The sequence below is a fragment of the Vicia villosa genome, linkage group LG2 (assembly GCF_029867415.1).
Source record: "Vicia villosa cultivar HV-30 ecotype Madison, WI linkage group LG2, Vvil1.0, whole genome shotgun sequence".
Classification (NCBI taxonomy): Eukaryota; Viridiplantae; Streptophyta; class Magnoliopsida; order Fabales; family Fabaceae; genus Vicia; species Vicia villosa.
Window position 1 is genome coordinate 135,868,175 of NC_081181.1, and position 26,797 is coordinate 135,894,971.

General features: G+C 29.8%; 3 protein-coding genes and 2 pseudogenes across 3 annotated transcripts; 2 read left to right on the forward strand and 3 right to left on the reverse strand.

Moving 5' to 3' along the window:
* The first annotated feature begins 1,351 nt into the window (after nt 1-1,351).
* Nucleotides 1,352-2,835, forward strand: LOC131650098 (uncharacterized). Its single transcript, XM_058919835.1, has 3 exons — nt 1,352-1,472; nt 1,731-1,826; nt 1,928-2,835. Exons 1-3 carry the CDS (start codon nt 1,352-1,354, stop codon nt 2,833-2,835), a joined length of 1,125 nt encoding a protein of 374 aa, XP_058775818.1.
* Nucleotides 2,836-2,922: 87 nt separating this feature from the next.
* Nucleotides 2,923-4,901, forward strand: LOC131650099 (ATP-dependent DNA helicase pfh1-like; annotated as a pseudogene).
* Nucleotides 4,902-7,946: 3,045 nt separating this feature from the next.
* Nucleotides 7,947-8,882, reverse strand: LOC131650100 (mitogen-activated protein kinase kinase kinase 20-like). Its single transcript, XM_058919836.1, has one exon. The coding sequence runs from the start codon at nt 8,880-8,882 to the stop codon at nt 7,947-7,949; it is 936 nt and encodes a 311-aa protein (XP_058775819.1).
* Nucleotides 8,883-11,580: 2,698 nt separating this feature from the next.
* Nucleotides 11,581-12,108, reverse strand: LOC131650101 (uncharacterized). The gene has a single exon (XM_058919837.1). The coding sequence runs from the start codon at nt 12,106-12,108 to the stop codon at nt 11,581-11,583; it is 528 nt and encodes a 175-aa protein (XP_058775820.1).
* Nucleotides 12,109-20,703: 8,595 nt separating this feature from the next.
* LOC131650102 (mitogen-activated protein kinase kinase kinase 20-like) lies at nt 20,704-21,643 on the reverse strand (annotated as a pseudogene).
* Between the last annotated feature and the right edge of the window lie 5,154 nt (nt 21,644-26,797).

The following is a 26,797-nucleotide window of genomic DNA, read 5'->3' on the forward strand; positions in this document are numbered from 1 at the left end:
AACACTTTTTAAGAAAATCTTTGCCTTCTTCTGATAATTCATCTGGAATCAACGGTAATTCTTCTCCAATCCCAATTCAAATCATCAACGACCACATATTTTCCTTGCTACTCATAATCCATGCTGGTTTACCGGTAATCATTTCCATCTATGAAACAGATAACGAGCTACATAATAGAATACAGGAAAATCCACGACTACACCAGAGTACTGTGGTTCAAAAACTACAACAACTGCTCCATCAGTATAATCCTTTTGTAATTAGTGTTTACGGTGATTTCCGGTAAACAACCGCTAGTCTTCCAAACTATAATAAATATGATTTGGTTACTCGCAGGGTCGACTAGGTTGATCCTAGGACATAGTCAAAAAGATTGTTATTCGATCCATGTTTATGATTTGTCTTGAAAATAAGAATTACTCAATCGAAATAATAAAGGTTAGCAATCACTTAGTTATACGCGTAAATATAACTCCAGCGAAAAGTAAGTCAAGATAAAACATAGGACAAAAACTGTAAAAGTGCAAGAATCTTAAAGTGCGGAAATGTTAAATACTTCAAAGATAAATAACATGAAAATAAAGAATGCAGGAATGTAAATGGCAAGAAGTAAACGAAATGCAATAATATCGAAAGATACTTGAAAATAAAGGAAAATACACATGTATTAAAATGGTGGTGGTATCATACGTACATTTCTCAGCGAACTCTTTCTCTTAACACTTGATATTTGAGTAATATGTGAGTGATTTGTACAAAATGAACACACTGAATCCTAACATTAGAACCCTTATTTATACTAGTTTCGACCTTAACGGTCCTACGCTAATCTAATGCCACGTTTCTCATGAGAATCCTCGGAAAGCCATCTGTCTCTGGACAGTTATGAGAACTTCTTCGAATTTCAAATCCTCCCGCCTGAATCCTCCTCCGACGCGTGGCAATATAACTTAACATTAAAATACCACGGAAATACACTAAGCATCAGTACTTAACATATTTCGTAAAATTTGTCTAAGTCTCGAAGATATACACTCCTACTAGCTTCAGCATTCACTATCTCCGTTACGACTTAAAAATTCTTCATCCTCGAAACATGGCCGTCAGGAGCCATTTTATCTTCAAAGACGGTCATCAGGAACCATCCTCCTTCGAATCTTCACCCTTCGAAGGATCATATTTGTAAAACGAAATCTTCAGCTAACAATTAGGTTCAGACAACTGTCATTACTTCCAAATATCAGTGACTGTAGCCTCATACTCAAAGAGCGTCCAAGTAATCACCCTCAATATAATCTTCCATCTGCGGAACAAGTCGCTGCAATTATTGTTGGAGGTGATACTAAATCTATGGCATATGGAAGGGATATTAATGTCATTCGCCATGATGGCAATCCAAAGAAATTACAAGAAATAAAAGGATATTATGATCCCTTGCAGTATCCTATATTGTTTCCATTTGGGACACATGGTTGGGATGTTAACACGACAAATTATAATGGACGAAGAGTGTCATGTCGAGCGTATTAAAGCTACATGCTACAGGTACATTTAAGTTATTTTTTGTACATATTAGAATAGCATAAATATAATTTGAAAAACATATGGTTTACTATCAACATGATTTTTAATCCATCGTAGATTCGTCCAAATGATCATTCAATGTTGTTAAATACGGGTCGACTATTACAACAATATGTCGTAGACAATTATGTCAAAATTGAATCAGGGAGGTTAAGGTGGATTCGAGAACACCAGGAAAATATACGTGCTGAAGTGTACCAAGGTTTACAAGATGCTTTGCATGTTGGTGAAACTAATGCAGGTACGCATTAGTTTAGAATTTTATAGATTAATAATTATTTGTTTGTTTAATCACAACCAATCATATATCCTAAATCTAACGCATTACATTAACCATCGTAGAAAATATTGGAAAAAGAACAATATTACCATCATCATTTATTGGAGGTCGTCGAGACATGACACAACATTACGAAGATGGCATGGCTATTGTTCTTAATAGCGGTAAACCAAATACTTTTTTGACCATGACGTGCAATCCTTCATGGTATGAGATAACATCAGAACTTCTACCTTTTCAAACACCACAAGATCGCCCAGATTTACTAACGAGAATATTTCGTTCTAAATTCGAGCAACTGAAGGATGATGTCATTAACAGAGGAGTCTTAGGAAAGGTTAAAAGTTACATGTATGTCACTGAATTTCAAAAACGAGGATTGCCGCATGTGCATATGTTGTTGGTCTTGGAAAGTAACGACAAGTTGCGTAACCCAAAAGATTACGATAGTGTGGTTAGAGCTGAAATACCTAAATTAGAATGTGAACCACAGTTGCATGAAGCAGTTGTAAAACATATGATCCACGGACCTTGCGGCGTACTCAATCGAAGATCACCATGTATGAAAGATGGCCAATGTAAAAAAAGGTATCCCAAAAAATTTTGCGATGAAACACGTCAAGGCATTGACTCATATCCAGAGTATAGGAGAAGGTTTGACGAACCTATATCTATAGGTAGAGATAGGTCTATCGATAATAGATGGGTGGTTCCATATAACCCTTGGTTAGTGTTAAAATATGACTGTCACATCAATGTAGAGGTTTGCAGTAGTATTAAAAGTATCAAGTATCTATACAAATATGTGTACAAGGGTCCTGATCGTGTGTCTATGGAGGTTCACAAAGGATCATACATGGATGAAGTCCAGCAATATGTTGATGCGAGATGGATTTGTGCTCCCGAGGCAATATGGAGAATTTTTCGATTCACTCTTTACCGATTATATCCTTCTGTTGAAAGACTATAGATCCACTTGCCAGACCGTCATCAAGTGCGCTTTTATGAACATCAAAGAATTACAGATGTCTTAAATAATGAACGCAACTCCAAAACAATGCTCACACAATTCTTTAAGCTAAATCAAAGAGATCCGGAGGCAAGGAATTATCTGTATAGAGAGATACCAGAGCACTACTGTTGGAACAATAGGAGCAAGGAGTGGCATCGCAGGCGATCAACGAGAAAAGTTATTGGAAGAATCTATACAGTATCACCTTCGGAGGGGGATAAGTTCTACGTGCGATTATTGTTATCTCATGTCAGAGGTCCAACCAGTTGGTAATATCTTCTTACAAATAATGACATTCCATTTAATACATTTAAAAAGTCAGCAGAGGACCGAGGATTTTTGGAGACTGATCATAGTATTCGTGATTGTTTGGTTGAGGCTGCGGGTCTCCAAATGCCATATGCTTTAAGGAGGTTGTTTGCGACGATTCTAATATTTTGTGAACCTACTGATGTTAGAAGTCTTTGGAATGAGTTTTTTACACATATGACAGAGGATTATCAAGCAATGAACAATGGTGTGGAATTAGTCTTGACTAATATGTTGTTGAAGGATTTGAATGAACTCTTAGGCCAACATGGAAAAAAAATGAAGATTATGATCTTCCATCATTATCCCCTGATGCAATAGAGGAGAATTTAAACCCAAGTGTCACACAAGAGAGGTTAGCGGTTGATATCCCGAATGAAGATATTGAATATGTTGCTAAGTTAAATAATGACCAGATGATTGCGTTCACAACCATCATGAATGTCATTGATCAAAAATACGGTGGGGTATTTTTTGTTGATGGCCCAGGAGGAACAGGTAAATCATTCCTTTATCGAACATTAATGGCAACTTTACGAAATAGAGGAGAAATTGTCTTGGCAACTGCATCATCTGGCATAGCTGCAACACTACTGTTACCCGGTGGTAGGACTGCACACTCTCGATTTAAGATACCTATCGAGATACAACCGGGTTCCATCTGTGGTATTCAAAAGCAAAAAGATCTTGCAAACCTCATTAGAGTGGCAGCTGCAATAATTTGGGATGAAGCCCCAATGATAAACAAAAATTGTTTAGAAGCCTTAGATCGATCATTGCAAGATATTTGTAGCAACAATGCTCCATTTGGTGGAAAAGTTATGATCATGGGGGGAGACTTTCGTCAAGTTCTTCCTGTTGTAAAGAATGGTACTATGGCGCAAATGATTTCAGCGTGTGTTGTTCAGTCTCATTTATGAGCTCATACCAAGATTTTGCGGTTGCGTCAAAATATGCGGTCACTCCATGACCATGAGTTTGCAAAATTTCTTATTCGCATTGGTGATGGTGTTCAACCTACCAAACCAGATGACATGGTGAGGTTACCTTCACAAATTGCAATCCCGTGGGAGGGTGAACATTCTATACAAGTACTTATCCAACATATTTTTCCTGAATTAGAATTACATGGATGGGATGCCCCTTATATGGTACAGAGAGCTATTTTGACCCCAACAAATGACGAGGTTCAAAAATTGAATGATATAATCATCGATCAGTTTCCAGGAGAAGAACATGAGTTGTTGTCATTTGACGAGGTTGAAGGGGATACTCATAATTTATACCAGCAAGAATTTTTAAACTCAATTGCACAGGGTAGTTTGCCACCACATATTCTAAAGATAAAAAAAGGTGCACCATTGATGTTGTTGCGAAATCTAGATCCTAGATATGGACTGTGTAATGGGACGCTCTTATTATGTCGTGGTTTATTTATGAATATGTTGGATGTGGAAATCTTGATAGGAAGCAACGCGGGAAAACGAGCTTTCTTGCCAAGAATTAAAATAAAAACGTCTGCAAGTGATGGGTTGCCTTTTGTACTAAGTAGAAAGCAGTTTCCTGTACAACTAAGTTTTGCAATTACAATAAATAAAGCACAAGGACAAACCATTCCAAATGTTGGAATATATCTTCCACGACATGTTTTTCAATCATGGACAGTTATATGTGGCTTTATCCAGATGTCGCACAGACTACGACAAGAGTTTTGATTAGGGAGGGAAAATTACAGGGGGGAGATCAAATTCTTTTATCGCACCCGCAGGTATTCACTAACTATAATATAAAATTCATTACACATTAATTCGTATATTTGTTACAGTAAATACGAATGAATATTTTGTATTTTTTGCTAATGACTAACTCTAACATTATTGATTGTTTTCCTATACAGGAAAGCTAAAATACAGTGAAGTCTTCCAATTATGTAAGGAGTTAAGACAGAAGAATGTTGAACCTCACTACAACACAAAAGTGTGTTATACTGAATCATTTTTCTAATGTCATTGTATTATGTCAATTGGGTCATTGTTCCTCTCACTATTATTGTGCAATAAATTTTAGATGGGACACTTTGAAGATAAATGGAACACATGGAAGGACGAATAAACTATTTCTTCCATCGACAAACCCGACAATAAGGTGTATTTACATGTTTATGCAAAGTAAATGTGAAAAAACTATTTGTTGCATTTTTCATCACCATTTCACTAATACTTCTATCATCCTTATTAAAACAGGTAAAACGTCTGCAGATTTACTCTCTCGGTTGGAGCTCCACCGTGATAACAGATAAAACACAACTTTGGAAAATGGTGAAAAGAGAAATATTATCTCAAAGGATAGAGAGGTATTTATATTATTCATGTAAAACTTTTTAGCCCTAACATATTTTTGGAGGCATTGATTTAATGTTTATTTATTTGTTCATCTCTGGATATAAAACTATATATATTATTTAAGTTAATTGTTTAACTTTATTAGCAGGAATCCATGTAATTCAAGCATAGAAAAGAGTTGTTGTTCTACCAAATCTATACTAAAACAATCTATCTCTATTCTTCAGGTATTACATTATTTATATTTTATACTAAACCAAATTATACTTTACGAGTAACATGTTTTAAATGTATTTGTTTGTTGATCATATATTTCGTGATGTATTTGTAGTTTTTTAAAATTCAAGACTTCATTGATAAAGGGGTGTATGAAGAATTGATTAGACTATTTTCAAGGTATAAAAAATATTATATTACACTAATTACTATTAATACTACACTATCTTTTTCTCTAAAAGATTATAATATGAAAGTCTTACATTTTTACTCATTAGTGTGGAAATCAATTGCTGGGAAAAAGACAATTCTTCCCACAAAGATTTTATGTTCGGCCTTCCTCAAAAAGAGCGTCATTGATTACACACGATAAATTGTGCAATGTATGCACCGGTCTTTGAATACAATTTAATGCATGTGTTTGTTTCCCATTTTCAAAGTGTAATAATATTATTAGCATGTTTAGAGATCATACTTTCAATGGTATCTTAAATTTGTTTACTTCTACTAATATTGTCTATATATGAATTATTTTTAGCAGGACGTATAAATCAAACTTTAGAAGAGACATATGTGTTACTGAATTAGTATCCTAGGGTCATGTAGGAAGAAGATAGGACTCATAACACAATTTTAAGCGAAGTGTCTAACTACTATTTTTTTTTCAAATGTGTCGTACAATATAAATACCTCCTTAAAAGATGTACAAACATTTATTTTTCTCGACTGTGCACATTAAAAAAGCGGGCAGACGGGCACGGGAGTGCCCGTCTGAACGCTAGATAAATAATTGAAAATAAATAATTAAAATTTGAATAGTTTATGTAGATTAAAAAAGTATAATATAAATATAAATAATTCATGTGGATGGATTAAAAAAATAAAATATAAATATAAATAATTCATGTCGATTTAAAAAAAATTAAAAATACCACGTGGATTACCATGCTGGCAGTCAGGGGAATCTTTGCTGCATGTTTTTGAATTGTTAAATAATGCAATTATTTGACTTCCATGTAATCCGATCTAACCAAACTATAAAAACTGGTAATCCGACAAACCGTAATCCGATCAAATCGATTTTTTTGGTCGGAATTGGATTTTGGTATGGCATTCGAGGTTTGGAGAGGATTGAGCTTTTAGGCCCGAATCCAAACCTACCCGACCACCTGTCCACCCCTAATTAACTATATATATATATATATATATATATATATATATATATATATATATATATATATAATATTTTTTTTCATCAGTATATATATAAAATTTTTCAAAACTTGTTTGTCATAAAAACATAAGTCATTATTATTATTATTATTATTATTATTATTATTATTATTATTATTATTATTATTATTATTATTGTTATTATTATCCAAGTAAAGTGCTATATCTAATTCAATAAAATCCACTTATTTTGATTAAAACTACATCTTCAATTAACAGACCCTTAGAAAAATAAGGATGGTTGTTTTAAGTTTAAAATTGACATTTTCGAAATTACCTGATTGAGAAATTACTACGTTGATGTTTGTTACAAGATTTTAAGAAATATATTTTTCATTGTAAAAAACATCAATAGTGAAATAACTTTAAAAAACTTTCGTGACTTTTATGATTTTATTATGATGTAAGAAGGCAAAAATGTTTATTTTCATAACTACATCTAAATTTTGAATTTGATACAATCATTAAAAAATCTTCATACTCTATCACTACAAAAAAACATATGAATATGATTATGTAACTTAACTTACTTTACATCATTATAACATTAAAAAGAACATTATTAAAAATTTGTTAAATTTACCTTAAATAAGTTAAAAATTATCATCCCAAGAATTACAATTGTTTAAGACCTTGATCCTTGCATTTGTTACCCATTCGTGTTTGGCATGATCAATACTGATTTAGCTTTATTTGACACTATACTTTTATATTGATGGCGCAATGCAGTAACAGAAACAGAAAGTTTTGATTTAGCAGTATCATAGTTTAACTTTATCAATGCAAAAACTTTCATTCATTTCAATACTAAAAACAGATTACAAAATAGAACAAATTCAAACATATTAAAACAACTTTCATTCATTTCATCAAAAAGAATTAATTAACATCATGTGATATATACATTACAATGTGATTCATCAAAATTCTAATTTCACGGGAGAAAACACCAGTCTGATTCTAATCAATCTATGTAACTAATTGTTGGAGTCTCTTCGTCGGTAAAGTCTTCACAGTAGAAAAAGCCCATTGAATAAAATCAAAGTGAGTTCTGGGAGACATTAATGGCAATGAAAACTCTTTCAAAGATAAAACAGTTTCATCATAAGAAATAAAAGGATGTTTCAAAAGCATCTCAGCACTCCATCTTTTCATAGGATCTTTAACAAAACACTTTTTAAGAAAATCTTTGCCTTCTTCTGATAATTCATGTGGAATCAATGGTAATTCTTCTCCAATCCCAATACGAATCATCAACGACCACATATTTTCCTTGCTACTCATAATCCATGATGGTTTACCGGTAATCATTTCCACGACGGCGCAACCAAGAGCCCAAATATCCACCGGAGATTCATAAACGCTATCGTTAACTGACTCCGGCGCCATAAATATAGGAGTTCCTCTAAACTCCAACTTCTTCTCACCATGTTCTAAACCTTTCTCCTTTGCAAGACCAAAATCTGAAATCTTAACATTTCCACGTTCGAATACAAGAATGTTTTCTAGCTTCAAGTCGCAATGAACGAAACCGTTTTTGTGAATGTGTTTAAGTCCTTCTAAAACAGACCTCGTGTAACCGCGAACGAGAGTTTCCGAGAACTTGCCTTCGTGATTCTTGAGCTGGTCAGAAAGTGTTCCGCCGGCGGCATATTCAAGGAATATATTATAATAGTCTTCGCCATTTTCAAAAGTAAAATCGTGACCAAAACACTTGATAATATGTGGGGATGAACCTAAACGATCTAGTATATGTTTCTCCTTTTGAAGTAAATGTGAGGTGTAGTTTTCGGAGGATTTGACGGCGGTGATAGACGGAAAGTTAACCGAATGTTTTGTGTGTGTGGCTAAGTAGACATTGGCGAAGCTTCCACTACCTAGCAAACGACCGCGAATCCAATCCATGTTTGTCATGTTTGTGTTGTTAATGTATGTTGAGGAAGAAATAAAACCATATGAAGAGTTGTTTATATGAGAAAAGTTTTAGGTTATATTGCAAACTTTTCTCAACAATTTAACTTTATAGAATTTTATTTAAAACCTTTCATATTGCAAACTTCGTAATTAAATTTAATAGTTTATTTATAGCTAACTCTTATTTTTTAATGGATTTCAGTCTCGGACATCTAATAAAAACATTTTTTAAAGCTTTGTTTCATATTGGAGTCTACTTTATAGGAGTACATTTAGATCATGCATTTATTATTATTATTATTATTATTATTATTATTATTATTATTATTATTATTATTATCCAAATAAAGTTCTAAATCTAATTCAATAATATTCACTAAATTTGATTAAAACTATTTCTTCAATGAACATACCCTTAAAAAAATAAGGATGGTTGTTTTAAGTTTAAAATTGACATTTTCAAAATTACCTAATTGAGAAATTATTACGTTAATGTTTGTTACAAGATTTTAAGAAATAAGACTTTCGCGACTTTGATGATTTTATTATGATGTAAGAAGGCAAAAATGTTTTTTCTCATAACATTTATATAATATTTTTAGGGTTATATTTTTTTGGGATTTTTGTTAGTTATACTAATTATCAAATTTAGTTAAAATATTAAATTATATATTCAACACTTTTTTTAAAAAAAATTAAATTAAATTTCTATATATTTATTTTTTTAAATAGCTTATTCTTAAGAATATTTTTGAGTTCTTAAAATAAGCTCAATAACTAAATTGTTGGAGTCTCTCCGTCGGTAAACTCGCAACAGTAGAAAAAACACATTGAGAAAAATTGAAGTGAGTTCATGGAGACATTAATGACAATGACATTTCTTCTATCTAATATACAACTATAATTAAATATCTCAAATAACCAATTTTAACCTCACTAATTTAAAACTAATTTAGACTAATTATAAGGGTATCAAAGTTTTTTTTTAAATCACTAATGTTACCGTATTGTTTTGGCAATTAATATTGCTGATGTGTCATCACATAACTTTTTTTTAATGGTGTTTTTAACTTTAATCACACCACTAATTATTTGCTCCACTAATGTTGATACTTTATGTACTTAATATAAATCTAAGGTTGTCATGATGACAACCCTAGACACATGTCATCTTGATAGTTAATCTAATATCAACCCTAACCCTAGACACATCTCTTTTTCATAATTACTCTAACATCAACCCTAATTTTATTTTATTTTTAAATTGATTCTACATTAAGTAGTAAGTGTACCCGTGCGAGCACGGTATAAAATTTCTTTAGGGTGTGTTTGGTTCGAGGTAGAGCGAGGGGAGGGGAGGGAATATTTAAAATAAAATGTGTTTGGTTCAATTTTTAGGAGGGGAGTGGAGGGGAGGGGAGGAGAGCAAAATCCCTCCAAATGACACTTTTTGCGTTCCCCCGAATCGGGGGGATTCGGAAGGGAGGGGAGGGGATCTGAGTTTTAATATTAATTTAATTAATATATTTACTAAAATATCCTCAGTTTTATTTTATTATTTTAAATTTTTTTTTCATGTTCCTACTTTTCTTTTTGTGATTTTTTCTCTATTACTTCCATCAACTTATTATAATTATTTTTCACCTTCAAATTATTTTTTTATTTAATAAAAATTATTATTACTATAATTTTTTGTTTTTTATTATAATTTATTTTATATATTCAAAAGTTGTTATCAACGCATAGTTTATTTTGTGTCGAGAGTTATAATACGAATCAAGTGTACTCAATTTTTTTTAATATTATGCGATAAGTTATGACTTTTTATTCACTCAGTTATACAAATATTATTTCCAAGAAAATATTTATGAAATTTTTACAATTGAATATCATATCACTTATATAAATTTACAAGGATAAAATTGTAAATTATTATTAAAATCCCTCCCCTCCCCTCATGAACCAAACATATTTTTAAACGAAATCCCTTCCTTCCCCTCCCCTCCCCTCGTTTAAACCAAACATATATATAATTACAAAAAATCCCTACCCTCCCCTCCCCTTCCCTTCCCTCCATTAAAATCCTTCCCCTCCCCTCCCCTCATTTGAACCAAACAGACCCTTATGCTTAAAAAATACTTTATAATTATTTTTAAAGATTACAAATGAAACAATGTTAACATAAAAATAAGTGGATAAATTATTAGTACAAATGAAATAAATAATTTAACTATTTAACAATAATTACATAATCTTATTGTAAAACAAAATTTGATTGTATTATTGAACCATTATAAATAGTTGTACCAAAAAAGATTTAAAATAATTGAGTATCATTATAAATAGTTGTACCAAAAAAGATTTAAAATAATTGAGTATTTTGAGTTGGCATAACCAATATAAAAATAATAGCCATGTAGTGTAAAAAATGACACTTATTTCTTTTGTTCTTTGCATAATAATATGAATTTACTATAATAAATTTATGTGTTAACGCGTCTTCTACTTATACAATAACAAATTAAAGATTAATTTTCAGTTATTTTTAAAAAAATTGTATTTTCTTTTAATTACACAATTAAATATTTAATTATTTATTATTTTTTTTGAAGCAAATATAATATATATTACCACAAAAACTGTTATGTACAAAATGGTGATCAAGAGATCCAACCAATCAAAAAACCTATTACATCATCAATTGAGCTACATGGTCTCTAAGCTTCTTAGACAACCAACTTCTGTATACAATACTATCTATAATACTATGAACTATATTAGTGTGAGTCCCTTTGGCAAAGACAATGTTATTCCTTCTATACCATAAGCCGTAAACAGTTTCAGAGAAAGCAAGTTTTAAGAGGCTGGTCTTCCAACCTTTCTTTGTTGCTTCCTTAGTGATCCACTTCAATTCCTCTTTCCAGGGGAGCGGCCTGTGAGCATAATCGATCCATTTCAGAACTTGGCACCACACATCTTTGTTATCCCTGCACTCAAAAAACAGGTGAGCAATAGACTCATCATCCTCCTTACATATACTGCATATGCTATCAGTGATCAGTTTGAACCTCCTAAGTCTATCTTTAGTTGCCAACTTCTCATGACACAGCATCCATGTAACAAAATTTGCCCTAGGTCTAGCCAAGTTTCTATGAAATATAGTCCTCCAATCAACCATATGTTCATGACCAGTCATTGCATCATACATCACCTTCATCTGGAATTTACCATGGTTAAGTAATCTGTCCCAGATTTGTGGATGTTGCAGCACCTCACCTCTTGCATCATTAATAACTCATTAATAATTATAATATAATTGAGATTTAAATAAAATATAGTATTTTTATTAAAAGTTAATTATCTACATTCATACAATATGAATACTTTTTTAAAAAAAAATAACATACTTGACAAATTTAAATTGAATTTCATATTCATTTTTAAATTAATAATTGACTAATTATTGACCGCTGAAAATCCTAAATTAAATTTTATTATAAATATAATATTAATTGAAATATGAACTCTAAAAACTAAGTCAATAATCTTAAAAAAATTAATAATTATTTTTAAGATAATTTTTAATTTTTTTTCACTTATCATTATTCAAAATATAATTTTTTTCGCTTATGATTATTTAATATTTATTTTAAACATATAATGTTTATAAATAATTAAAAATATAAAATTATTTAAATATCTCAATGCTTTGGACCACAATATAGTTAATATTAAAAAAATCACAATAGTTTACAAATTTATTAGCTTTGATACTCGGTTCAAAGATTTATCTAACACTCATCAAATTATTATTTGATATTTCTAAAAGTAATTCAATGATAAATATGAATAATTGATCATTGTTGTTGAAGTAGTTATTTTCATTAAAAAAAGTCGAAATAGTAAAGTCAAAAGAAAAAACTAAACCTAAAATACTAATATTATTATAAAAATGAAGTAAGGCCATTATGTAATTTTTATTACATGAATTATATAAAAAAGTTAATATTAAAAAAAACATTGATATTATTATTATTTTTTGTTTTAGTAATTTGAAAAGATTTTGTTTTCTTTCTTTAAAATACTTTTTCTCAATCAAACACCAAGCATCCAACAAATTCTTTTATTATGCTCACTTAAAAGCAAATCCAGATAACATCAGAATAAAACATGGCAAGGAAAAATCAAAGAGTAGATACATAGTGACAGAGAATAAAGTGGTAATGATTTTCTCAATGGTGACCGGACGAGACTTTGTCGGAGGAGCCCGGTACTGATAGTGGCGCAGCGGTGGACTGGAGACGTGGCGAAGGAGTGCGTGAATGCTGCGTTTTGGGGTTGGATGCGAATGTTGACGTGGAGGTTGACCGGTTATGTGCTGCGTGTTTACATGGATGATCGACGTTGTTGTTGCAGCGTATATGTGCATTGGCGCATCGGCGGCCGGTACATGCGGCTTCGTCGTGGGAGTTTTCTAGAAATCTGCTGGCGACGGAAAAGTTGAGTTTGCTTTATATTTTTTTGTGATATTTGCATCTGCTTTTTTTTCTATTATGGCTGCTGCAAGTGAGTTGTTGTTGTATACTTCAATTTTGGATATCTCTTCTGCGCTTATCATGAATGTGGTTTTGATTTGTGGTTGTGTATTTGACTCATGGTTTTGACATATGAATTGGTAGTTTGGGTGTGAATTTAATTTAGTTTATGAAATTGATGTTAATAGTGTGTAATATGGTCATGGTTGTGAGAAAACTACTTGCGTGAAAAAATGTAGAAGATACTTGCGTAGATTGATTGGAATGGAAGAAGAGAAGTTGTGGCATTTTTTCGTTTGGCATCTTTGAATTTATATGTTTGAGACTGAAAATAGAAAAATTAAAAGGCAGATGACACAATATGGGAAGTTGTTCTTTTGGTTAATTCAAAACAACCGTTTAATAATTCAATGTACCATGACTTTTCAATTGATTGCATTTCAAATTCCAAACAAAAAAAAAAAGCTCAAGTATCTTTCTCTATTATATACAATTTGAATGGATTTTATAAAGGCATTAAAAATATCAAATGCATTATTAGTGAAACAATGAATAATGAATAATAAACAATAAAAATAGTAGTTAGGAACAATAAAAAAATTATTCAATAATTAAAAAAATAAAGATTTTCGTTTGTTTCCAAGGCCAATTATGAATAATATATCATAAATAATAAATAATTGTTAGAAATTAGTGAAATAATTAATTAAATAATAATAAAATAATCAAAACTAATTATAATAAGATTACCATTAATAGCAAGTTTTAAAATGGTAAGACTTCTAAGACGATGACACTTGACAAACTTGCCAAAGAATTCATCTTGCTTTATTATATTGTAAGATAATAATAATAATAATAATAATAATAATAATAATAATAATAATAATAATAATAATAATAATAATCTACTTAATATAAATCTATGATTGTCAGGATGACAACCCTAGACACATGTCATCTTGATAGTTAATCTAATATCAACCCTAGACACATGTCTTCTCCATAATTACTCTAACATCAACCCTAATTTTATTTTATTTTTAAATTGATTCTACAATAATAACTAATAATAATAATAATAATAATAATAATAATATGTATAAAGGAATATAATATTTTGCAGGTCTTTGTAGCAATATCGACTCCAATCCAAGAGCTCTGAGAAAGTTTCATTATTTAAAGCTTTGCAATTTCACTTCAAATTCATATTCATATTACGTAATATAATTTATAATTATTATTTTTCAAGCTTTGCAATTTGAATGAGAGTTTAATCGGTTTCCGCTTCTACAAATAACAATCTTAGAATGAATTGAAATATATGCTTTTGTTTAAATTCTTTTTCTTTGTATTTGAAAGTTTATCATCTCTACAAATGAAAACCTTAGCCTTAGAATCAGGGTCGTCCCAAATAATTTGGAGGCCCTGTTCTATTTTGAAATTAGGCCTTTAATAAATGAAAACACAATAAATTAAAAAAAATGTATTTCATTTAAATTGTAAATTAATTTAAATTTATATAAAAGAAAATGATATAGAAATAGTGTTGAAATTTAACTCGTCGAAGTTTAGTTTTTCACATTTCTCTTCTTTTACAATCATAAAAGTTTAATTTTTCACATTTTTTTACTCTTACAATTTTTGATTTACAAAAAATTTCATATCATTTAATAAATAAACAAATTTTTGAACAATTTCGACAGTGCTAATAACAAAGTTTTTTAATCAAAAAACAACCAACAACGTAAAACTGTATTTTCAAGGTTTCACAACTATTATACCAAATATATCAATATGTCCATTTACAAGGGTTGTTAGTTATTTATAAGAAAACATTAGGTTAAAAGGAAAATGGGCTTGGACCTCACTAAGAGCTTAACTTATTTTATTTTCCTTATTTTGAATTATTTAAATGAATAAATCAAAACAATTGAAATAAAACAATTTAAGGGGGTGATTGGATTAAAACTGTGGCCCAATAATGAATTTGCTCAATTTGGACTTTATGCATTGACTCAAAATTTCCCAAATTTTACCAGCCATAATTTTCTCAATTTTCATTATTTGAGAATAATTTTGAATTTGTTGGGAAGCTTAGGATGTCCTCTTCAATTATTTTCGCACTTTAAGATTTTTGTCTTTAAAAATGAGAGGGCAATTTTTGGGGTATGACAATTACCATCACCATATGTAATGCTTCACTTATTCCGAACTAGAACCAACTACTCACACCTAATCCCTATCATAGGATTAAGAATCACCAAAAATATTTACCATCACCATAAGTAACACTTCACCGATTTCCACCTGGAACCAACTACTCGCACCCAATCCCCACCATAGGATTGCGGCTCGCCAAAACGGACCATCGTCCAAACACCATGATGCATGATACATAATAGACATGCAACAACAAAAATATACAGTGACCTTCACCTTAGTCAATGTACCACGCCAATGCTGACCACCATACACAAAACACATGCTTTAAACATCCTGCAACAGCACTATAATAATAAAACAAACATCAATAATGCATTGATGCATATTCCACGCCACAACATATAATTACATACCATAAAATACCATCACATGTCATTAAATCATTTTCAAAAAATGAAATTAAATTGAACCATCTTTCTAAAGCTTCGAACGGGGCCCCAATCGGACACTAAACTGGTTACATACTCAAAAATAGTACATAAATTCATTTTTCAATAGTGTAACCGGTTACAACAAAAACACGTAACCGATTACGCCTGTAGTGGAATCATTTTTCTACTGCTTTTGACACAAAATTAATTTTCCAACCATCCCACAACCCCCAATTCTCATATGATTCGTATGCTCATGTTCTAGATTCTGATTCTTATTCACATACATCGACAACAACATTCTAACAACATCCAATTCATCAAATACATACATAATTGCATAATCACACAAATCAACTCAACACACAACTACAAATCATGATCATACAATTATAAAACTCATAGAATTGAGAAGAAACATTTCAACTAATCACCAACACACCAATCAAACATTCATACAAACAACACATTATCAATTTCATTCAACACATAAAAGAGATGAACACAACATGAAGAAAAAGCATTCCAACAATGATAATCATAATTCCTAACACATAAATCATCATGCAAAGCCTTATAGAATAAGAACTCTACCCTTACCTTGGTAATTCTAGCAATGAGTTCTTCGACCTTTAACAATGATGTTCTCCTTTGAGCCCTGGATTTTTCTCTTGTCATTTTCTTCTATTTTCTCCCAAAACCACGTTCTGACAGTTCTCTTCTATTCTCATTTTTTCCTTTATTTTATAGTTTTCTTAGTTCTAATTATCCCTTATTCCAATAAAATAAATAATTATTTTATAATGTCACTTTACTATAATACTTAAAATAATTATTTAATTATCATCACCATTATAATTTCAGTTAAATAAATTCTAATTTAAATAAATAATATTAATTGTCATATTTGTGTTACTACTATGAGGTTTGTTACTGTTTGTTGGAGGAAGAAATAAAACCGTAGGTTGAAGAGTTGCTTATATGAGAAAAGTTTTATGTTATATTTCAAAGATGTAACCCTTAAATATTTGAGGTAACAACTTCTCTACAATTAGTAAAAAATTAGATAATTTAACTCTATAGAGTTTTAGTAAAAATCTTTCATTTGGATTCAAGATTTAAATTTAAATATTTCAATCATCAAATCTAATTTAATTATTTAACTATTTATTAATAACTATTAATTAATTAATTACAATTACTTAATATTGTACTATTAATTAGGATCCATTTTTTAAATACAAAATTTATCTTCTCAACTAAGTAAACTCCTTTCTCAAAATATAATCCCCAATTATACTTGTACGGTTAAGATTGATAATCAACCTAAAAGAATTATTTATCAATTTTGCAAATAGTATTATTCTTATTATTTAAAATACAATACTTATCTAATCATATACGGACGTTGAGATTGGAAATCAATAAAAAAAAAAGTCATACTAATGGAGGTGCACTAAAATATGTTAAGAAATACACAAACAAAAAGTTTGAATTAAAAAAATCAATTAAAAATAATAATTATAAACTTTTATTAAAATCAATATATAATTTTTTAAAAATTACTTACCTCTTAACGCAAGTTAATTTTACCTTATAATAATTATTTTAACTAATAAAGAGTATTTTACATTGTAAATACTAACAACATAATGTAATATATATTTCATATCTAAAAAAAATTAAGTGAAAAATAGTATTAGAGTATTAAATAAATGTATGGTGATTGAGTATTGTACGCTAGTCTTCTGTATATCAAATTTGATTTGTTCCTTACTATACATTCAGTTTTCCATTGTCTATTCTGTGTTATGTTTTAGTTCCCATTCAATTATTATGAATCAACAATAGTATTATAGAAACAATGTATTATTTTCAAAACTTTTAAAAAATTTAAGAGAACGATGAAGATCTTAATACAAATGTTTTATATCAAAATTAGAATATAGTTTTTCTCCTAATTGTTTCAAAGTACATTCGTTCTTTGAAGATATAAATTTATACACGTGATTTTTTTTTAATGAAAAATAATTACATAGTTGAAAGGACACAAATAATATAGTTAATTTTTTTTAATAAGCAATTAATTAATAGGGAGTAAAAAGGTTAGTCCGCCAAAAATAAAAGGAAAGCTCCTAAGCCTCAAAACATGAGAGCAGAAGGATATTCCAACAATAGAAATTACAATGTTCCACCCGTTTATAATACGAATTAAGCCACCTCCAAGAGTTAAACACAATCTCCGTCATACAATCCGTGAAGCTAAAAAATTCACTTTTGAATATCAACGCGTTGCGTTTGAGCCACAAACTCCACACCGTGGAAAGCCAAATCACCGCCTCTATAGACCTCTTGATTGCACACTTTATCTTGCTACAATTGTGAAAGAAATTCACAAAATCCTCCAAATATATTGTTGAGCCAAGGTCCGACCACCCATAAGTGTATATCAATAATATACACTTATGTTTCTTGGCCTTCTTGTCTATCAATATACCTATAAAGATAAAATTATTATTGGTTTTCGACAAAGACCACGTGACTGAATGCCAAATCATGATAAGACCACCCTACTCATAACCAAATCCCTTAAAGTGGAGAAAATATCAAATAAAGATAGATTATCACCTAGTTAGATAATTACCTTCTCCAACCACCGAAAAATCAAATACCACAAGGAAGCAGGGAAAGAACAAGTGACAAACAAGTGAGTAACTATTTCTAAAGACCTAACACCTAACCTACATGAAATAATAAAAGGATCTAAAATGATCTGCCTAATGTGATACTTCTCTCTAGTCGGGATCTTATCCTAGAGAGGTTTCCAAGAAAAGAACACCACTTTTGATGGAGCACAACAATTCCAAATGGAAGCTAACAAACAACCATCACTATTATTAGTGATAGATTTAGAAGCATGCCACTAAAGAAGATTGTCGTAGGTGGAGACAATAGTGTAGATATTTTTTACTTATGACAACCTGCACCAACGACGCCTCTCAAATGTGAAAGTAACACTCTGAATTGCCAGCATAAGGTCATCCACGATATATTTCTCATAATCAAAGATATTTCTTCTCCATATAAAATTCTAGACCATTACATCATCTTCCCAAACACCAATATCACCCATGTTACTTTTTTTTTGCACAGAGATCGGGAAAAGCCTTTCAAAAGTAACTCTAAGAGGGATAAGCCCCACCCAAGGATCATTCCAAAAAGAAGTGAGCATGTATGATCCCCTTTCTGCCGAAAATCGTCCACAAACCAATCTGAGGTCTAAGTAGATTTAGAGTCTTAAAGGGACACTACAAAAAAATCACGTATTAGCTGCAAATTTTTAGCGTTAGCGTCGACTCCGACGTTATTAGCAGTGCAATTACGTCTCACTAAACTGACGCTAACTGAGTAAACTCCTTTGTTTTATTTTTTAATTACGTCATTAATTATAGCGTCGTCTTTGACCGACGCTAACATTGGTGCGAAATAATTTTACTTCACCGTCGAATCAACTGTGAAGGTGAAAAGGGCTTACGACGAATAGGCTCTTTGCAATTTCGTTTTCCTCCTTTTTATTAATTATTTTAAATACTTATTTAAATTTGGTATTAACGATGGTTTAGACTGACATTAACATTAGTGTGAAATTGTTTCATTTTTTCCACCAGTTTCGTTTGCCTCCTTTTACTTTATTGTATTAAATAATAATTTATTTTAATATTAGGGACGGTTTTGGCCGACGCTAATATTGGTGTGAAATAATATCATTTTCACCCACCAATTTCGTTTGCCTCCTTGTTATTTAATTTTTTAAAATAATTGACATTTTCAAAATTACCTAATTGAGAAATTATTATGTTGATGTTAGTTACAAGATTTTAAGAAATATTTTTTTCAATATAAAAAATCTCAATGAAATAACTTTAAAAAACTTTCTCGACTTTTATGATTTTATTATTTATGATGTAAGAAGGCAAAAATGTTTATTCTCATAAAATTTATATAATATTTTTAAAGTTATAATTTTTTTTTGGAAATTTTTTTAAAGTTATAATTATCAATTTTAGTTAAAATATAAAATTATATATTCAGCACTTTTTTTAAAAAAATAAAAAAATTTAAATTTCCATATATTTCTTAAAATAAGCTCAATAACTAAATTTAAATTTTGAATTTGATACAATCATTAAAAAATCTTCATGCGTTCTATCACCACAAAAAAAAAAATGAATCTGTAATTTAACTTAATTTACATTAAAAAATCTTCATGCACTCTATCACCACATTATTAAAAAATTGTTAAATTTACCTTAAAATTATCATCCCTAGAACTACAAATTGTTTAAGACCTAGATCCTTGCATTTGTTACCCATACGTGTTTTGCATGATGAATACCTATTTTAGCTTTATTTGACACTATACTTTTTTATAGTTGGTTTAGCAATGTAGTAACAGAAACAGAAAATTTTGATTTAGCAGTATTATTGTTTAACTTTATCATTTCAGAGTAACAGAGAATATTGCAAAAACTTTCATTCATTTCAATGCTCAAAACAGATTACAAAATAGAACAAATTCATACATATTAAAACAACTTTCATTCATTTCATCAAAAAGAATTAATTAACATCATGTGATACATTACAATGTGATTCATCAAAATTCTGATTCTAATCAATCTATGTAACTAATTGTTGGAGTCTCTCCGTCGGTAAAGTCTTCACAGTAGAAAAATCCCATTGAATAAAATCAAAGTGAGTTCTTGGAGACATTAACGGCAATGGAAACTCTTTCAAAGATAAAACAGTTTCATTATCAGAGATAAAAGGATGTTTCAAAAGCATCTCAGCACTCCATCTTTTCATAGGATCTTTAACAAAACACTTTTTAAGAAAATCTTTGCCTTCTTCTGATAATTCATCTGGAATCAACGGTAATTCTTCTCCAATCCCAATTCAAATCATCAACGACCACATATTTTCCTTGCTACTCATAATCCATGCTGGTTTACCGGTAATCATTTCCACCACGGCGCAACCAAGAGCCCAAATATCCTTCGGAGATTCATAAACGCTATCGTTAACCGACTCCGGCGCCATAAATATAGGAGTTCCTCTAAACTCCAACTTCTTCTCACCATGTTCTAAACCTTTCTCCTTTGCTAGACCAAAATCTGAAATCTTAACATTTCTGTTGTCAAATACAAGAATGTTTTCTAGCTTTATGTCACAATGAACAAAACCGTTTTCATGAATGTGTTTAAGTCCTTCTAAAACAAACCTTGTGTAACTAACGGCGAATGAGAGTTTCCGAAAACTTTCCTCCGTGATTCTTGAGTTGATCGGAAAGTGTTCCACCGGCGGCATATTCAAGAAATATATTATAACAGTCTTCGCCATTTTCAAAAGTAAAATCGTGACCAAAACACTTGATAATATGTGGAGATGAACCAAAACAATCTAGTATGTGTTTCTCCTTTTGAAGAAAATGTGAGGTGTAGTTTTCGGAGGATTTGACGGCGGTGATAGACGGAAAGTTAAGAGATTGTTTTGTGTGTGTGGCTAAATAGACAGTGGCGAAGCTTCCACTACCTAGCATACCACCGCGAACCCAATCCATGTTTGTCATGTTTGTGTTACTATGAGGAAAGATGTATGTTATATTTCGAAACCTAAACCCTTAAATATCTGAGGTACCAACTTCTCTAGGATATGATATAAATTTAAATATTTCAATCATCAAACCAAATTTAATTATATAATATTTACTAATAAGTATTAATTATTTAATAGTAGTTATTATTCTACTATTAATTAGGATATATATTTTAAATAAAAAATTTATCTTCTAAACTGAGTTACTACACTCCTTTCTCAAAATATAATTCCCAATTATACATTGATAATCAATATCAAAAATGATTTATTAATTTTGCAATTAATTAGGATCTCTCTTCTAAACTAATTTCCTAAATATTATTATCCTTATTATTCAAAGTACAATATATATATATATATATATATATATATATATATATATATAATTATATACACACCTTTGAGATTGGAAATCAATAAAAAAAAGTCATACTAACGGATGCCCTAAAATATATTAAAAAATATACAAATAAAAAATTTGAATTAAAAAAAAACAATTATAAATAATAATTATAATTTTTTAGTAAAATCATTATACAATTTTAAAAAAAAATTATATTTACCTCTTAACTTATGCCCTTAAAACGCATCTTAGTATTACCTTAAAATAATCATTTTAATTGATAAACAGATAAAATAATGTAACATATATTTGATATCTAACACTAATTATGTTAGTTAGAAATAGTATAAGAGTATTATTCCTGCGGAACAATATTTGTTACCGTCCCAAATGCGGGTACAACTATCACATGTGAAGGCCAAATTCTGATATTCCTTCACCCACAAACCCTAATTCATGCCTATAAATAGAGGGTATCACTCCCTTGATCAAACACACAAGAAATCCCAAAGTCACTCTTCATTCCAAAATCCATTTTTTCGTGTCATTTGCATTTCCATAGAAACTTTTAGTTAGAGAAGTTCTGGGTGCAAACCAACCTTTCTAACATCTTCCATACATCATTTGGAAGCTGTTGATCACCTCCAAACACTTACCAAACACCTCAAACTCAGAATCACTTCCATACCTCCGTTAAAGCTTCACCAAAGACCTTGTCATTCCAAACTTTGTTCCATAAGCTCACTAGCCAAAATATCCATTCAAACACCTTCACTATGTAATATGGAAGTTGTTTGAATCATTCATTTGGATGTCTAACACCTGGGACATCAAATTCCATTTTTATTTTCTTGTTTTGTAGGTACAATCGAATTCCAATTTCTAGAGGTCCTAAGTAGCAATGAAGCATTCATTTAGCTTCCCTACGACACAAGGAAGCTATTCAGATCAAGAAAGAACTTCTGGCCTTTTAGCCTACTTAAAAGTCTGGCCTATAGCCTATCGTAGGCTTATCTTTTTGGCCTGAGCCTGACCTTTTTGAAGGCCTGATTGGCCTATTAGCCTACTTAAAAGCCTATTTCATTTGAACATTTGTAAATAAGTCATTCAACTCTACTTTATATAAACTAAAAAATCAAAAGATCAATGAGATTAAATGTTTGTTTGTATTGACTTATTTGATTTTATCTAGAAGCATAAATTTTATGATACTATTTGTTTGAGAGAATTTATGGAAGAACTTATTGTTAGAACAAAGTATGGTTCTACATCTTTGAAATAGTTTTGATGATAACAAACACATATTTTTTATAAGAACATATATGCTCCCTAATCGGTTATTTGTGTTTCAGAAGTTCTGAAGCAGAAAACATAGCAGAAGGCTGCATTGAGGGAAGCTTATAAGAAGAAGAAAGTCTGAACATTAGTCTCTCAGAATCAGAAGACTTCATCAAGCGAGAGGTTTACAAGAATAAGAAGATCTAATCTCTGAAGGAAGGTTATAAGAACAAGTAGTTCTGATAACTTTGAAGGAAGTCTACAAGAAAAATAAGTATTTGCCACTTGATCTCCGTCTAAAGAAGATCATGTTCTGAAAGTAACTACAACAAGCTCTCCAAGATCGAAGTAGTAAAGTTATCGATTGCTCAGGTTTTGAATGTGATTTCTCAGAAGCAGAAGTTCTATATCAAGCTCTGATAAGAGAAACGCTTCTTGCACCAATGCACAATGCTCTGATACTCTTTTCTGTTACAAAGTGTTAAATTCAAGTTCTTCTATTAATGGCTGGATCATCAATTCTATGGACAAAATCTCTATCTTTGGAAAGGTCTTAAATCATATTATTTCAACATTCCAAAAGTGAAAAATGTGTCCCTCAAACGGTTCAAAAGCTTCACTATATATTTAAGACACTACTGAAGTCAAAGTAGAGAACACTAATGCAGAAACCATTACGAAAAACTCTCAATTTACTATTCATTCTTTTATTGTTTTTGTGCATTGTTCTTAAATATTGTGTATACATCACAGTTGTGATACAACTTATTAGAAGCTCTTTTGTTAACACATAAGATTAAGTTTTGTTTTATTGTTCCTTGAGAAACCGGATTGTGGTTTATCTCAAGAACACTTTGACGGTTGTCATTGTGAAAGTTGTTGTAATCAAGTTTGATTTAATGGATTAAGTCCTCGTAAGAGAGAGGCAATATCACCTTGGCGGGTGGACTGGAGTAGTTTGAGTTCAAACGAACCAGGATAATCAAACATGCCTTAAGTTTTTTATTTTATCAAAAACTCAATCCAACCCCCCTTATTTTGTTTTTCGAACCGTCACTTATGACATTATTCAAAAGATTTATTTTTATCTTATTTTCATAATTTCTTCAAGATAACTAAGATTTATTTTTATAATTTAATTTAAAGTACAAAATACAATATAATAATAATAATAAAATTATTTATATTTATTTAAATAGGTCGGTCTCATAGGCGTAAAAGGTTTTTTATATGGCCTGTGGCCTAGCCTTTTTAGTTAAATTAGCGGGATACCCGTGCATTCGCACGGGTACTGGTATGGTACGCGCATTTGTTTTCAATATATAATAAAAATGAAATGAAAGAAAAATTAAATTGTTAAATCAAAAAAAAAATTATTTATTGTTTATTTATTTAGAAGATGAAATGTAAACGATATCAATATTTGAATCAGTTATTTAATTTTTCCCGTTTTATATAATTTCTACGATATAAGAAAATAAACAATAAAATTTTATTGACTCACTACATGCAGGGCCGGCCCAATTAACGTAGAGGCCCCGTTCTAATTTTGAAAATGGGCCCAAATTTAAAATATAAATACAATTATAATAATTAAAAAAACACCTAAAAATTATATTTATGTATTAATCAATAATATATTTAATTAAAATTATTTTGAATTTTGATCTATCTCAATTTGTGTATGTATTGAGTTTTTATTATAGCATTTTCTGATTTATTGAATTTTTATCATAACATTTTATTTATTTCAATTAATATTTATGGAAAAAAAATTGGACCTTTTAAAATTTTGGGGCCCCTAAAATCTGGGGCCCTGTGCTGTAGCACTTCCTGCACATGCACAGGGCCGGCCCTGACTACATGTTTAGGTCAGTGGTTTCATTTTTCCCGTAGTAAAGTTGGATTTGTAAGTTATTCCTTTTTATTGAGGTGACATAAGAGAGAGTTGATATTCAATGTTAGAAAAAAGTGAAAAAAAAAGTGAATATAGCATTAAATATTACATCACTACTTTCAAATATTTTGTTATTCAATTTCAAAAATATTTGTATCAACAATAATTTTTTCCACTTTATAAAAATATTTTTATCAACAAAACATTTTTTCCCGTTTATAAAAAAATATTGTGTTAACAATACACTTTTTCGTTTATATTCGTATCAACAATATACTATTTTTCATTTAAAAAATATTTATATTAAAAATAGACTTTTTTCCGATTATAAAAATATTTATATCAACAATACGTTTTTTCCTGTGTTAATAAATATTTGTTCAATAATACATTTTTCGTTTATAAAAATATTTATATCAACAATACACTTTTTCTCATTTATAAAAATAATTGTACCAATAGTAAATTGTTTCCCGTTTATAAAAAATATTTATATCAATAATTTATTTTTTTACATTTATAAAAATATATGTAACAAAAAATATTAAAATTAAACTTTTTCAGTTTTTAAAACAAAAACAAAAATCACTTAGACAAGAAATAAATTTTTATTTTAATTGCATAAATTTTAATTAATAACATTAATTAATTAAAGGGAAAAGCTAACATGTGCCCCAAGGGCACACGTTAATGAGATATTTATAGAAATTTTATTTTGGAACTTGTGCATTCAATATATTGAAACTTTAAATATGACTTTATTGCACTTAATTATATTTAACTTTTTCTAATTATAGTATCCTTAACATGTGCCCTAAGGGCACATGTTAGCATGACCCTTAATTAAATTGTTGAGAGAAGATATATCCATAGATATGTTTGTTTCAGAAAATGGGTTTGGTTTGTTGAAGAAAGTGGATTGAAAAAAAATAAAAAATCAAAAGCAATGATGAGAGATACCAGAGAATGGAGATATGGTGGATATTAGTCACTATGCATTAAATGCATTTCAGCATACCAGAAATAATATAATAAAAAACTTGTTTCAATGAGGTTGCAAAAGCCTATATATTCAAACTATGCCCGTATAAAAAATTATAGTAACATTAAATGTTTCAAAATATGCTGAAAAACTTTAGGCTGTTTCAAACTATGTCCGAGCACAATTAAATGCATTTCAGCATACCAGAAATCGAATGCATTTCAATATTTAGGTTGTTGTTCATAATTTGAAATATATACTTTTTCTATTTATTTTAATTATTATTTTTGTTGAAAAATAAAATATATAAATAGTTATCAATTTTAAAGTTTAACGCGACAATAGTTATTATTTTATAAATAACGTTCTTAATTATTTGGTAGAAAGAAAGAAATAAATAAATGTAATTAAATTATAAATAATGAATTGTATTAAAAAAGATCATTAATGATATTTAGTTTATCTTTAATTTCTATTTCCAATTAATGTTCAATTTTTCAAATTGATTTTTAGAATTATGACCTAATATAAATTATATATAAATTGTATGTTTATTGTATTTTTTTTATGCAAGTTGATGTGATATTAATGATGAAAGTAATGTGTACGCTACAAG